Here is a 15,900-nt window from a genome sequence, read left to right on the forward strand (position 1 = left end):
GGAAGTTTCTTTGCATTGGTTGATTTGTTTCTTCCGTGCTCATGGATAGAGCATGATCCCTAGATTTTTCCATGTATGTTTGCTGCATGCGCAGATGACCTTTATTGTGATTGGCTGCTATATGATATAAATGGTGGAGGATTTTTGGGGGGAGAGAGAGAAAGAAGGAGAAAAAGACAGAGAGAGGAGAGGAGAGAAAAATAAAAAAACAACCTCTGCTTACAGCTATTTGAGTCTGTGATCATTCCCAGTCCGCCTTCGAAGTGATGCGTTGTTGCGGCAGGCAGCAACAAGTGGTAGCCTGTACGGGGAATGTTTTTTCATTTCACTACGGCATGGTGAGAAAGTACTGAGGAACCTCATGGAAGTCTCTGGCCAGAGCGGTAAGGGCAAGGGAATAATGGGTTCAGGAGATTCCAAGAACCAGATGTTGTAGCCAAAGAAAAGGTTTGTGTAGTTGTTAAATGTGAATAATGGGTTCAGAGGAACCAGATGGTTAGAGTAAAAGATTTACTTACAGCTAATGGTACTGTAGTAAAAGAAGCCACAGCTAAGGCTTATGTGGATACGACAGTGAAAGTAAGTCCCTGATTTTTAAATGAAGGACTTCTTAATGTACCACAATGAGATTTACATAAATTAGATTTGGAAAAAGCGTTAAAACAGGGAGACCTCCCCCGAGGAACATTTCCTATGTGGCAACTTATAACAGCTAGCCTCACCCGATCTATCCGCAAGTTAGCTAAACGAATAGAAGTGTTAGGGGCCGGGAGTTTGGCCTAGTGGTAGTGCTTGCCTAGCATGCACGAATACCTGGGTTCGATTCCTCGGTACCACATACATAGAAAAAAGCTGGAAGTGGTGCTGAGGCTCAAGTGGTAGAGCTCTAGCCTTGAGAAAGTCCAAGGACAGTGCTCAGGCCCTGAGCTCAAGCCCAGGACTGGCAAAAAAAAAAAAAAAGAAAAAGAATAGTAGTGTTAGAAATGGAGGATGGATGGGGTTTTCCAGTGTTTGAAGATCAAAATCAGGCGAGATTTCATCAACCAAGAGATTTTAAATCCATTAAATAGCTAAAGGAATCCGTTATGGCTTATGGACCCCAAGCGCCTTTCACTATTAGTATGTTACTCATTGGCTAATTTAAATTTGGTTCCCGATGATTGGAAAAGATTATGTAAGGCAGTGCTGAGTGGAGGACAATATTTGATTTGGAAGACTCCCAAGGATAGACTTCTATAGCTCTTTTTACTTTAAATTTTTTAACTCTTGATGCTGCAGGACATTCTGCAGGAGGTAGACATTTTAATTCTTCTAGAAGTCATAAACCTTTAGTATTGTGGAAAGATAGTCTCTCTGGAAACTGGAAAGAACCAGACCCTGTTCTTATGTGGGGGCGAGGAAGTGTTTGTGTTTTTCCACAGAATGCTGACAGTCCCATTTGGGTGCTGGAGAGACTGATACGTCAGACAGTGGAGGCTCCTCCGAAGCATGTCGGTCAAGATGAAGACTCTTCTACTTAGCACGAGTACAGTTCCCCAGATGAATCCACGCAGCAAATGATACACGACCCTATCAAATTGCAGAGGACCACATTGCTGGGAACCTGAACAATCTTGGCCACCTGCCTGGACTGGATGTCAAGGATCCTCAAGAGCTAATTTTGTGGCTCAATCGTCTTTTATCAAAATCCAACTCAAGCATTGGTTCCCAATCCATTTGATGTACGGTTACTTTGCAGGCAATATACTTGTATGGACCTTATTTCCCCATTTTTGTTTTTAGTCTCTAATTGTTCTAATAATTCTATTAGTCTTTCAAGTTCTCATGAATGTTGTTTTCTTAGTTAATGTTGGAATGCTTCCCTGTTTTCTCTGGCTGTTGTAGTCAGTGTCCCCCAGTATATACCAGTGCTTGTACAGGCGGAGGAAAATGCTTTCCTGCTTATCAGTAAAAGAAGTAAAAGAGACTTTGGTATTTCCCTGGCCGTGGTGGCTGCCGTTACTGCAGCGAGTATTGCCCTTGCCACTGCGGTTCCTACAGCGAATGCTTTGCTTTATTTGAGACTGTTTTGGGATTTGGTCAAAGGTGGGCAGGATTGATTGACTTGGGTTTGTTTTTATGTGTTATAATTGTAATATGTCTATATTGTTTATGTAAAATAATTACAAAGTCAACACAGACAGCGAATACTAATACGACAGGCGTTTGCTGCCATGGAAACAGGTGCCTCCCCTCAGGTCTGGCTTGCTTAAATGGATGGCTAGTAGTCAGAGATGGGTAAGTCCCAGCTGTTAGCCTATCAACCTAAGACAAGAGCCAAGTAAAGAGTACTTGCTGATCCCATGACGGGTAAGAAGACTAATGAGCTTGGAGACAACTAAGACAGGCACAGTCGATCTGATATGATGGTAGCCCCACATATTCTAGGTTTTTTTTTTTTCTTTCTTTTCTTTTCTAAAACAAAAAAGGGGGAGAGGTTGGAGACATTGCTTTCAGCCTCCTGAGGAAGTAAAATTATAAGATGGCGCCTGACAGCTCGCCAAAGAGGATGATTCAGTACTTTCTGACCAGGAAGTTTCTTTGCATTGGCTGATTTGTTTCTTCTGTGCTCATGGATAGAGCGTGATCGCTAGATTTTTCCATGTATGTTTGCTGCGTGCGCAGATGACCTTTATTGTGATTGGCTGTTGGATGATATAAATGGTGGAGGATTTCTGGGGGGAGAAAGAGAAAGAAGGAGAAAAAGACAGAGATAGAAGAGAGGAGAGAGAAATAAAAAAAAACCCTCTGCTTACAGCTATTTGAGTCTGTGATCATTCCCAGTCCGCCTCCGAAGTGACGTGTCATTGCGGCAGGCAGCGACACAAAAGAAAGAAAAAAGAAAGAAAGGAGAGAAAGAGAGACCAGGAGGGAGAGGAAGGAAGGAAGGAGCGAGCCAGGTGTGGTGGCTCATGCCTGTAATCCTAGCTACTCAGAAGGCTGAGATCTGAGGATTGAGGGTCAATGCCAGCTCAAGCACTAAAGTCCATGAAACTCTTATGTCCAATTAACCACCAGAAAACCAGAAGTGGTCCTGTGGCTCAAACAGTAGGAAGGTGGACTTGAGCTGAATCGCTAAGGGACAACACTCAGGTTCAGAGTTCAAGTCCTATGACTGACCAAAAAAAAAGAAAAGAAAAAAGAAATGGGGGAAGGGAGAGAAAGAAAGGAGGGAGGAAGGAAAGAAGGGAGAAAGAAACAGAGAAGGAAAAAGGAGAAGAAAGAAACGAAGCCTACTTTTGCTAGACACCAGTAGCTTACACCTGTAATCCAAAATCAGCTGGGGAACAAAACTCTGAAAGGCTCTATCTTCAACTAATCAGGAAAGAGATCTTAAAAACAAAAATCAAAAATAGACTTGAGATGTGGCACAACTGGTTTGGTGCCAGCCATAAGTGAGCAAGCAAGCCAAAGTAAAAGCCCTAAGTTAAAGTCCTAGTACTAGCGGGGCTGAGGGTTTGCCCTAGTGGTAGAGTGCCTGCCTAGCATGCACGAAGACCCAGGTTCAATTCCTCGGCACCACATACATAGAAAATTGCTAGAAGTGGTGCTGTGGTTCAAGTGGTAGAGCACTAGCCTTGAGAAAGCCCAAGGACAATGCTTGGGACCAGAGCTCAAGCCCCAGACTGGCAAAAAAAAAAAAACAAAAACAAAAATCATAAGTCCTAGTACTAGCACCCCCCTGCAAAAAAAATCTTTCCAAGAAAACAAACACTAACATGAAAAAAATATAATATCACCTCAATACTGATCAAAGATAACTAAGAAAATGTAGCAGTTTCTGTAGCTCTCTCAGCAGCATCTACCAAACAACTGTATCTCTCATTTGAAACACTAGCTTATCTTGGGTTCCATGACATTCCATTCTCATTTCCTAGCTGTTCCTTCTCAGCTTATCCTCTTGCTGACCTCTATTGGCCCACTGGAATGTTCTTAAGAAAATAGATCATTTTTTTTGGTTCACTACACACATACATTTATTTCCTGGTTGACATTCACTATCTTTTCCTTTTTTGAAGTACAGGGGTTTGAACTTAAGGGTTTGAATAGTTTTTCTAGGCATGTGCTCTAGAAGTTGAACCAAGACACCAGCCCAACATATATGCGTATGTGTGCATACACCTATATATGTTTATTACATCTATACATATAGACATACATAAATGTATACACAAATTTTTCAAACATGAGTACATAATATACTTACATTTTATGTTTGGGGCAGTATTGGAATTGTCTTGTACTTGCTACAGACAGCCCACTTTTTGCTTGGGTGGGCCTGGACCAAAATCTTCCTATTTATGCTTCTCACATAGCTGGTATGACAGGTTAGTGTCACCATGCTCAGTTTTTTATTGGCTGAGTTAGAGTCTTGCCAACTTTTTGCTTGCGCTAACCTTAAAATACAATCTTCCCAATCTCAGTTCCTAAGTAGAAATATAAGTGTGAGCTACCCTACCCAGTGTGTATGTTTACCTACATACAAATACATACATATATCTGCATACATTTACATTTTTTTTCCTAGTCCTGGAACTCAGGACCTGGGCATTGTCCTCGAGTTCCTTGTTGTTCAAGGCTAGCATCTACCACTTCAGCAACAATACCACTTCTGCTTTTTTCCTGTTCATATGGTTCTGAGGAATAGAACCCAGGCTGTCATGCAAGCACTCTACCACTAAGCCACATTAACCCTCTACAGTAGTTCTTCAAGCTTGTTTGCTTTTGTTTGTTTTGCCACTCCTGGCTTAAACTCAGGGCCTGAGCACTGTCCTTGGGCTTTCTCAAGACTAGAGCTCTTCCACTTGATCCACAGCACCACTTCCAGCTTTTCCTATGTATGTAGTACTGAAGAATCAAACCTGGGTCTTCATGCATGTTAGGCAAGCAATCTACCACTAGGCCAAACTCCTGGCCCTTCATTTAATATTTTGACATTTATGTTGAAGCAGCTAGTTCATTTGTATAATTCTAGCAATATTCACTGTACGAATTAATTCCTTTAAAATATATTTTTACTTATCAATTTATCTATTAATCTATTTCCTAACTTTTACTTTCAAATACTGATGCTTATGTCTTCTTATCCAAATCTGCAAGAATTTCTCTACAATAAATTCCTAGAAATAGAATTGCTAAAGTAACAAACTGATTTTAAATGAAAGTGGCCATACTAATTTACATTCCACATTGGTGGGGGGGGGGCGGGGGTAGGTCACGGGGCTTAAATTTGGCCTGAGTACTGTCCCTGAGCTCTTCAGCTCAAGGCTACCACCCTACCCCTGGGCCTGGGCACTGTCCCTGAGCTCTATAGCTCAAGGCTACTGCCCTACCCATGAGCCAAGCCATACTTCCCAATTTCTAGAAGTTAACTGGAGATAGGAGTTCAGGTCCTTTTGTGCCCGGGCTGGCTTTGAACCTTGATCCTCATATGTCAGCCTCCTAAGTAGCTAGGATTACTGGCATGAGTCACCATGCCCGACCATGCTTCATATTTTCAATTTTTGCTGACTTACTAGTCTTGAAATGCTATTTGACAGGCACAACTGTTCATTCTGGCACCAAGATGCTTTTGCCAAAGTCCACTTTAGCTGCTATCAATCCAGTTGAATGCGAACTATCTCTGTAGCAAGCAGCTAACCACAGGATTCCTAAATGCCCAAGGCTCATCCTGATGATATTCACTGGATATATGCAAGGATAGCAACTATCTGACCCAATTTCAAACCTACTCCCAAGAATTCACTCCCTTTACAGTGAGTTGGAAGAGTATTTGGAATTAAGTCCCTCTTCTGTATTGTTTTCAATATTGAGAGATGAAAGAAAATTGAAGAAAATTGAGATGTGCTTAATAAATCTTACGCTAAATATTCCTCTGTATGTGTGTGTGTGTATGTGTGTGTGTCATGTTAGGTAAGCACTCTACCACTAGGCCAAACTCCCAGCCCTTAAATATACCTTATATTAGCCATCAAGGCCTGAAATGGAAGGGTGGTCAAGTGGCAACCTTGAATGGGGAAAAAAAGCTAAGGAGGTCCTGAGTTCAAGCCTCAGTACTACCATCAAAAGAAGAATAAGTAAAATACATAAAAGCTTTTTTTTTTAAAATTATATACCAAGTTCCTGTATCTTTGGGTCTAGTGTTCATTCATTTTGAAAATATAGGAGTAAAAAAGGGAAGAAGGAAAACAAATGTAAAGAAGCATCTTCATCTTTACAAAACCAAATCCCTTTGACATGTAAGCTGAAATTTCAATGGCATCTCAAAGGATTTCCATAACTACTCAATCTAAACAGAGATGACTATCCAGACTAGGAGCTTTCAGGATTTAGAAATATTCTGAGATACATTTAACAGATCTGCTGATGGATAAGATGTAAAGCAGAAGAGAAAAATTTGTTAACAAATGTACTAAAATATTAGCCTGAGTTAAAAAAAAAAAATTAACACTCTACCACCGGTAGAGTGCTCACCTACCATGCACAAAGCCCTGGGTTCGATTCCTTGATACTACATACTCAGAAAAGGCTAGAAGTGGTGCTGTGGCTCAAGTGGCAGGGTGTTAACCTTGAGCAAAATGTGTCCAGGGACAGTGCCCAGGCCCTGAGTTCAAGCCCCAGGGCTGGCAAAAAATAAATTACAAGTCCCAAAACCCGACAAATAGGTTTAGAACTAAATCTGAAGAAAAATTTTACATGCTGTATTTTAAGTAAACTGGTCAAGTAAAGAGATAAAAAGTACATCAAGAGGTGGATATACCAGTCCAGATTTAGGAGTGAAGAGCCAAGCTCAGGAAATATATATGTGGATGTCATAAACATAGAAGTTGTTATTTAAAGACACATTGGCTCTTCTTCCTGACCTCACTAAGGTATCAGCTTCCTTCACCATGTGTTCCTTTCACCCTGATTTCTGCATCACAAGTCCATTCCACTGGAGCAAAAAATGGATTAAGCCCTCTAAAAGAGACTAAAAAGACAAAGTGATGTGTGACAGAAGCAATCAATGTAATTGAAGACAGAACTTAAAAAGTCTGTGCTGGGGCTGGGCACAGTGGCTCACGGCTATAATCCTAGCTACTCAGGAGGCTGAGATCTGAGGACTGCAATTCGAAGCCAATCCGGACACTTAAGACCCAGAGACTCTTATCTCCAATTAACTAGAAAACTAGAAGTGGGGCTGTGGCTCAAGGGTTAAGATGGTAGCCTTGAGCTGAAGATATCAGGAACAGCATCCAGGCCCAGAGTTCAAGTCCCATAATTGACCCCCCCCCCCAAAAAAAAAAGCCTGTGCTGGGCCAGGCACCAATACCTCATACCTACAGTGCCTGAGAACTGAGGATCACCCATTCTAAGCCAGCCTGGGCAAGAAGTCTTTGTGACCCTTATCTCAGCTAACTACCTAAAATCTTAAGTGACGGCACTAGCCTAGAGGAAACAAAAAAACCTCAGGGGCAACATTGCAGGCTCAAGCCAAGATGGATTCCTAGATTTTTCTAAAAGTGGGAAGAATCATGAGAAAGATTACAAAGAGAAAAGATTTCTAATAAAGTTAAATGAGTATTCATCTGGCAGTATCATCCACTTAAAAGACCAGAAGTGGGGGCCAGGAGCATGGCCTAGTGGTAGAGCGTTTGCCTAGCATGCAACCAAGCCTCAGTACCACATACACAGAAAAAGTCAGAAGTGGTGCTATGGTTCAAGTGATAGAGTACTAGCCTTAAGAAAGCTCAAAGGGCCAGGAGTTTGGCCTAGTGGTTAAAGTGCTTGCCTAGCATGCACAAAGACCCGGGTTCGATTCCTTGGTACCACATACATAGAAAAAAGCTGGAAGTGGTGCTGAGGCTCAAGTGGTAGAGCTCTAGCCTTGAGAAAGTTCAAGGACAGTGCTCAGGCCGTGAGATCAAGCCCAGGACTGGCAAAAAAAAAAAAAAAAAAAAAGAAAGCTCAAAGGCAGTGCCCACGGCCTGAGTTCAAGCCCCTAGACTAGTAATAAATAAATGAATAAATAAATAAAAAGCCAGGAGTGGAAATGTAGTTCCAGTGGTATAGTGCTAGCCTTGGAGTGTGTGGGGGTGAAGGGGGAAGCATGGCTTCCCAATTTCCTTTTCCTTTTTGTCTTTCTTCCCTTTTTTTTTTCTTTCTTCTTCTTTTTTTTGCTAGTCTTGAGGCTTGAAATCAGGGCCTGAGTACTGTCCTTGGGCTTTTTCAAAGCTAGAGCTCTACCACTTGAGTCACAGCACTACTTCCTGCTTTTTCTTTGTATGTGGTACCGAGGAACCAAACCCAGGTCTTCATGCATGCTAGGCAAGCACTTACCACTAGACCAAACTCCAGGCCTTCTTCCTTTTTTTTTTGGCCAGACTGGGGCTAGAGCTCTACCACTTAAGCCTCAGCACCACTTCTAGCTTTTTTCCATGTATGTGGTACCAAGGAATCAAACCTGGGTCTTCATGCATGCTAGGCAAGCACTCTACCACCAGGCCAAACCCCACCCACCCCCCATCTTTTTAAAAATCAGTTGTGGGTCTTGAACTCAGGGCCTGGCCACTGCTCTGAGTTTTTCCCCTCAAGACATGTTCTACCACTTTGCACTATAACTCCACTTTGTTTTCTTATAGATAAGAGTAGCCTATAGGCTGGGAGTTTGGTCTAGTGGTTAAAGTGCTTGCCTAGCATGCATGAGGACCCGGGTTCGATTCCTTGGTACCACATACATAGAAAAAAGCTGGAAGTGGTGCTGAGGCTCAAGTGGTAGAGCTCTAGCCTTGAGAAAGTCCAAGGACATTGCTCAGGCCCTGAACTCAAGCCCAGGACTGGCAAAAAAAAAAAAAAAGAGTAGCCTAGATTTTCCTGTCCAGGATGGATTTGAACCTTGATCCTCAGATCTTAGCCTCCTATGTAGTTAAGGATTATAGGCATGAACCACTAGCACCAGGTGCAACATTTCCTTTGATGTCCGGTATGACATAAAATTGCAGTAGAAAAAATAGTATCTTTCAAAAGATTTAGTAGAGGAAGAAAATCAAAATGTAATACACAGAAGCAAAGAGAAAGGAAATACTGTACTAAAAAGTACTAAGGTGGGGGAAGGGAGTAGAGAGCTCGCCTACCATCGTCTACCATTCACAAAGCCCTAGTTCAATTCCTCGGTACCCCATACACAGAAAAAGCTGGAAGTGGTGCTGTGGCTCAAGTGGTAGAGTGCTAATCTTGAAAAAGGCCCTGATCAAACCCCAGGCAAAACAAGGCAAAACAAACCTTTTTGTCAAGATAGGGGGAAAAAACAATGGTATTTAAAATAAGACTGTCTCAGTAATGTATTTGTAACACATCAATCTCCACAAAACATGTAGAATGGCTTTTTGAAAAATATAAGATCACAAATTCAAAATACGATTATCTCTGTATTTGAAATAAAACCTAAATATTATCTACAAAGGGATCTATCATGTGCTGCCTGCCCAGGTCACTCTTCATTCTCTGTTCCTAGAGTGCTCTTCCCTGCTCTAGCTACCTTGTACTTTAATTTTACCTTTTAAAGTTATAAGGAAATGTTTTTCCTCTTGTTACTCTTTCATTACTTTAATTTGTAAGTAGTTTCATAGACCTTATTCACATAGAATGTTTGCTTATTTGTTGTCTGTATACAATAGCTCATAATCAACTCCATAGGTGTAGGGCTTGGCCTTACTATTGAATTATTTGGCCCTAGAACAATGCCTAGCAGATTTTGTAGACACAAAAAAATACTTGTAGAGACTCAAACTGTGTTGTGCAATAGGAATTAGCCTTTTACTTACAATACTATTTTTTCCTTAAAACAAAAACCCTACCCTCTTAATCGCTGTTAAAGCAGGTATAGTAACTCCACACTATGAAGGTAATAGCCAATAAAGCTTGAGTTCAATTCATTCAGCCCTAGCATGTTACTAAAACCCTGCACATAGTAAATTCTTTTGTCAGATGTCTCTCGGGAATAACCTGATTCTCAGTTGAGGTAAGAGAGGAAAGTGGGTTGAATAGCTTGCTCTAAGTTACACAGTAAAAAAAACTGTCATGTGAACCCAAGACCCTTGATTTAGTTGGATGCTTTTCCCAAAACTCTTTTCTGTCCTGAAGTTTCTCCGAAGCAACAAGCACCAGACGAACAAGCATTTTTTTTAACTCTCTAATGAAATGCAACAATGTTCCCCAAGACAAAAATTATGCTGTCTCCACTTAAAAACCGGATAAACCACTAACAAGTGAAAAGCAGAAATACAAGGGAACTGCTTTATAAAGTCAAGGCTCCAGTAATTAGTAGACTTGCTAAATCATCAAAAGTAGTCTGCCTCAAGAGGGAACTTTAGCAGTAAGTAATTTTCAGAATAACAGTTGGGCCCCTTCCCATCTCCACTCCCCCTAAAAGAGGAAACTGGAAAATTACAATTAAACTCGTATCTCCCATGTTGTTTTTTAAGGCGTAAATTCCTCAATAATTCGAAAAGTCGGAGATTTCTACTCGAAGGCTCAAAAGAAATTGCCTTGATCTTCACACACACACGCACAGAAAAGCCTTTCCTAAGCAAACAAGCTTCAAGTTCTCTGTGCTGCAGTGAATAGTTTTGCACCGGCGCTACAATTCCCTCCCCCGACCTACACCGAGGTGGCCATCCTCTTCCTCCGGACCGGGTACCGTGCAGAGCTGGGGCTTGGGGAGTGGGGGAAGGCGCTCGGCGCCGAGGTTAAGATGCATCGCCGGTCGTGCCAAAGCCCTCGAAGAAGCCCCCTGCAACCGCTCCAGCCCTACCGCCCACCGAGAGCCCGGGCCTGGACCCCCGCAGCGCCCCCTCAGCTACCTTTCCGCCGGAAGAAGGACATGGCGGGGCCCCGGTCGGGGCGGAGGGCGTGGGGGGACTGTCTCGGAGAAGGTCCGGCTCCCCTCATTCAGCAACTGGCCCGGACTTCCGGGTCCGTAGGAGCCAGGCACTAGCCGGAAAAGAGACCCTTCTTCCGGGCGTGGGCTCCACCGCCTCCTCGGGATGCCCAGGCAGCTCCTGCCGCCATATTATCAACAAGCCGCCCGTCCGGAGTTCCGGTCCTTCTCCGCGCGAGGCTTCACGGGAGGCCCGGCCGCCGGCCCCGCCTCCTCCCGCTTGCGGCCTCCCGTAGGTGTCGAGACGAGCACTCGCGCCGCCCACGTCACCCCACGTGACCTCACGTCACCCCGCCCCCCACGTGAGGGGCGCCTGCGGCCCGCGAGCGCGCGCGCTCACCTGCTGTTTGTGCGGCCCGCCGGCATTCCTCTCAGGCATTTTTTTCCCCCCCCAACACATACACACATCCGCGTCAGGCCTGGACGGATCGCTGGAGACAACGAACCGTTCTGAAGCACGACCCCTCCCGAGCGGAGTTGATGCGACGGGACGAGGGCGGGAGGCGGCCGGGTGAGGCACCTGGCGGAGTGTGCTGTCAGGAGCCGAGCCATCGCCGCCACGCCCCCTGGTTCTTAAGAGTTTTGCTGGGAGGCAGTGGCCGACTTGCACGGCCTAGCGCCTGGTTTTCCTGGGGACTCCTCAAGACCTCGGGAATGAAAGGGGAGAAATGGGTTTATTTGCCACATGCACTCCACGCAAATGCGCAGATATTAAAGAGAGAGCCCGGTAAAAGCCGGGTCAGTGAGTTACTCTGCAAGTCTTACTCCCAATGCCATTTCTCCAAGAATCTTCGGGCCACCCCACCCTCACCCCTTCAAGTAAGCCAGCCTCCACATCTTTAGTGTCTTTTACCACTCGGAGTGGTAAAGGTTGGTGATTTGTAGCTGCTGCTTCTGCTTAGGGAAGAAGCCAGGAAGGTATTCTTGTTTACTTTTTTTTTTTTTAATGAAGTGTGTCATTCTGTGGACTGAGGAACTAAGATCTAGAAGAGGCAATTTACCCCAGTGTGGTCAGTATTAAGACTATAGCTAGACAGAACCTGGAGGTCACAGTGTTATTAGAGCAGGTTGCCTGTGTAGTTTCAGGCATGTTTGCAAGTACATGAAAAGTCATTAAAGTTAAAACTTACTGGAACCTAACTATGTGTAGATACTGTGCTAAACCTCCAGATTAGAAGTCTTTGGTAAGGGTAGGTACAGCAAAACTCACCTACTCAAGGTTACAAGTTGACTAGAGGTGAAGCTTGAATTTCAAGGTCAAGTTTCTTCCATGCCCAGGAATGTTGGGCAGGTGCCAGAAAGACTTGATTATGTCTGTGGATGTGTCATAGCTCCATCATGAACTTCTCAAAAATACCTTTGGAAAGCAATCTGCACTCTGAAGGGAATACCTTGCAACTCCATTTGTGGTCAGACCACAAATCAGCTTTGAAGGGGTTGCAACCTAGCTTCAAGTCATTTGGATGGGTCAAAGAAATCTTAATTCCCGAAAGTGATGCTTTGGCTTCAAGTGAGTGCTAGCCTTGAAGCCAAAAACTCAGGGACACAGCTCTTCAGGCCTTGAGTTCAAGCTCCATGACTGACAAAAAATTTTTTTTTTAATTCCCCAATTGTAAATTAAGAAAATCTATGTCTGGGAGGTTGGCCTAGTGGTAGAGTGCCTGGCATGCACTCGGATTCAATTCCTTGGTACCACATACATAGAAAAAAGCCAGAAGTGGTGCTGAGGCTCAAGTGGTAGAGCTCTAGCCTTGAGAAAGTCCAAGGACAATACTCAGGCCCTGAGCTCAAGCCCAGGACTGGCCAAAAAAAAAAAAAAAAAAAAGTCTAGCTGGGCTGGTGGCTCACAGTTGTAATATACTTAATGTAATTAAGTTAATTATAGTTAATATACCACTTAGTTTGTTCTTTGTAATGCCTTGTATCTCAGACATTCCACTTCTACAGAAAACCCTTTAAATATCCTTTAGCTGGGTGCTGGTGGCTCATGCCTGTAATCCCAGCTACTCAGGAGGCTGATATCTGAAGATCTTGGTTTTAAGCCAACCTGAGAACCTTATCTCCAGTTAACCAGCAAAAAGCCAGAAGTGGAGGTTGGCTCAAGTGCTAGAGCACTAGTCTTGAGTAAAAGAGCCAAGCAAAGAGTGCAAAGCCCTAATTGTAGGCTGCGAGCATGTGGGCACACACACACACACACACACACACACACACACACACACACACTCTGCTAGTAATCAGGGCAACTGATCTCCAAATGAATGACAATTTAAAGTGCTGATTTTTTTTCAACCATTCTATTAGGATCCAGAGACTGAAACTAAATCCTCAATGTACTATAAAAAGCAACTACCAATCTGAAGTGTTATACAAATAAGAAATGTATTTCAAAGATGATGCAAAACATTTACAGACAAAATAAAAATGTCACTAGAGATCTCACTTTTTAATTTAATTTGATTTTATTTTGGTCCTAGAGTTTAATCTTGGTCTGGGTGTTGTCCCTGGACATTTTTTGCTCAAGGCTAGGGTGCTGACACTTGAGCCACATCCCTAGCACCCAGCTAAAGGATGGTTAAAAGGGTTTTATTTAGGTAAAGTCAAAGTGGAATGTCTGTGATACAAGGCACTAAAAGGAACAAAGTGGTATATGAAAAGTATAAATAATAAAATTACAGAAGTTGCAGAACAATCGCAGTTGGAAGCCAGCCTAGGGAAGGAAAGTTTGTGGGACTTTATTTCTAATAACCACCTAAAAATTGGAAGCGGGTCCAGGAGTTTGGTACAGTGGTAGAGTGCTATGCCTAGCATTCACAAACACCCGGGTTTGATTCCTCTGTACCACATATACAGAAAAAAAAAAAGCCAGAAGTGGTGCTGAGGCTAAGTGGTAGAGCTCTAGCCTTGAGAAAGTCCAAGGACAGTGCTCAGGCCCTGAACTCAAGCCCAGGACTGGAAAAAAAAATCAAAGTGGAGCCCTGGCTCAAAGTAGTAGAGTGCTAGCCTTAAGCAAAAACAAATGTCAGGGATAGGGTCCAGACCCTGTAAGCCCCATGATGAACAACAACAGAAATTACAAGTTAATCAAGTACAAAGAACAGTACATTAAAAAGTATTTATACTCTGACATTAACTAGGTCAGAAGTCCCCCGTGTTTACATTGATCATTTGTCACAAAATTCACTAAAATTGTTATACTCGCATGAGGTTGTAATAGCCATTTCACTGAGTAAGGTTAAATCCTTCTATGTATAAACATCCAACAGATTTTGAAACTTCAGTGTAGCAGAGTCTTGAATCTTTGTAGAGCATAAACCACCTCTGGCCTGTGTGTGTCTTGTCAACGTGTCTAAAATATTCAATCATTTTCTTGCTCACTGATTCCAACTAATATGTCATTAGTGCCCTGTGTTATTCTTCAGAATGTCCAGATATTCAAGATTCTTCATATTCTAATATGGTACCACCAGTCACTTGTCACTATTCAATACTCAAAATATGGTTAATCAAATTAAGTTATACTGTAACTGTAAAATACTAATTTTCTGTCTTGGTACACTAACTTGACCACCTTTTTCTATTGAAAATGCCTGTGATGCTTTATCTCTTGTCGTTAGCACTTGTAATGTCCCTTGCCTGTGATTGGAGCAGGCTGAACTGCCAAAGGTCAGATTTCAAAGACTTTGAATGAAACGAAGAATGGAAAGATATTGCATTCATATTTTCATATTGATTGAAATGTCCACCATATTATTCCCATTCCTGAGGAAATAACCACAGAGTAGATTGATGGTTGTACTTACACCAGGACTCCATATCCCTTCATTTTATACTCAAGAGCACATGAAACAACAGTAGAAATTGATTTCTCAAAATTTAGTCTAGGAAGTCAGGAGCTAGGTGTGTCTAGGTACTAGGAGTGTCTGGTGAGGGTCCATTTCTTGTTCACAGATGGGATTTTCTTGCTGTGTCCAGGGGGACTCCTGTATAGTCCCATTCATGAGACCCTGCCTCCCAATACCATCACATTAAGGGGTCAGAATTTTAATGTAAATTTAGGGAGACCAAAGCATGTCCATACAATATAAGTGCTACAGCTACCACCTATCCCCAATGTGTGTGTGTGTGTGTGTGTGTGTGTGTGTGTGTGTGTGTGTGTGTGTATGTTTGGGTGGGTCATGGGGCTTGAACTCAGCCTGGGTGCTGTCTCAGAGCTCTTCAGCTCAAGGCTACCACCCTACCCTTGAGCCTCAGCCCCACTTCCCATTTTCTAGAGGTTAATTGGAGATAAGAGTCTCAGGTACTTTTGTGCCCAGGCCTGGCTTTGAACCTTAATCCTCAGATCTCTGCCTCATGAGTAGCTAGGATTACAGGCATGAGCCACCACACCCAGCTTTCCAAATACTATTTTCATTGCTTATAACTGAAAGCTTGATTAATTTTTATTCTGAAACCAGAGTTTTAGACTGTAAGTCCAAATTCTAGGAATTCCACATTTCAGATCAGACCAGTCCAGTACACCAAATAAAGATGCATAGTGAAGGACAAGGAAGGGGGCTTATGTGGCATAGGTAACCATAGAAAGATACTACTTCAGTCCATTTTCAGCCATCTTTGGGGGTACAGATGTGAGCTATATCGTTTAAGTAGATAAATAACAGGACAGGTGAAGAGAGAGATACATGATTATTTATAGTCTGCCAAAGTGTGATCTAATTGGCCATTATTTCAGCCTTTGTCCTGAGAAAGCTCTACTGTTCCTCAGGGATAGTTTTGGTCCCTTGTTATGAAGATATTATTGTCCTTTCTGGAACCCAATGATTGCAAAGTGATTACAGAGAAAATGGCTTAGAACAAAAAAAGATTCAAAGTGGGGGCAGAGAGGCCAAGTTTTTCTCCTGCTTTTAGTTTATGGCCCTAAATAAGGAGTCCATGCTCTCTTTGAA

The 15,900-nt window shown here is 42.8% G+C and overlaps 1 protein-coding gene across 1 annotated transcript in view; it reads right to left on the minus strand.

The window, feature by feature from the left end:
• Akap10 (A-kinase anchoring protein 10) overlaps positions 1 to 11,126 on the minus strand; it is a 61,553-nt gene extending 50,427 nt beyond the window's left edge. Inside the window, exon 1 of the mRNA XM_090349467.1 lies at positions 10,881 to 11,126. Within this exon, the coding sequence (XP_090205593.1) occupies positions 10,881 to 10,968 (88 nt within the window). The 5' untranslated portion in view covers positions 10,969 to 11,126. The remainder of the gene's footprint in view (positions 1 to 10,880) is intronic.
• Between the last annotated feature and the right edge of the window lie 4,774 nt (positions 11,127 to 15,900).

Source organism: Megascapheus bottae, chromosome 17, assembly GCF_031878675.1.
Source record: "Megascapheus bottae isolate mThoBot1 chromosome 17, mThoBot2.hap1, whole genome shotgun sequence".
Classification (NCBI taxonomy): Eukaryota; Metazoa; Chordata; class Mammalia; order Rodentia; family Geomyidae; genus Megascapheus; species Megascapheus bottae.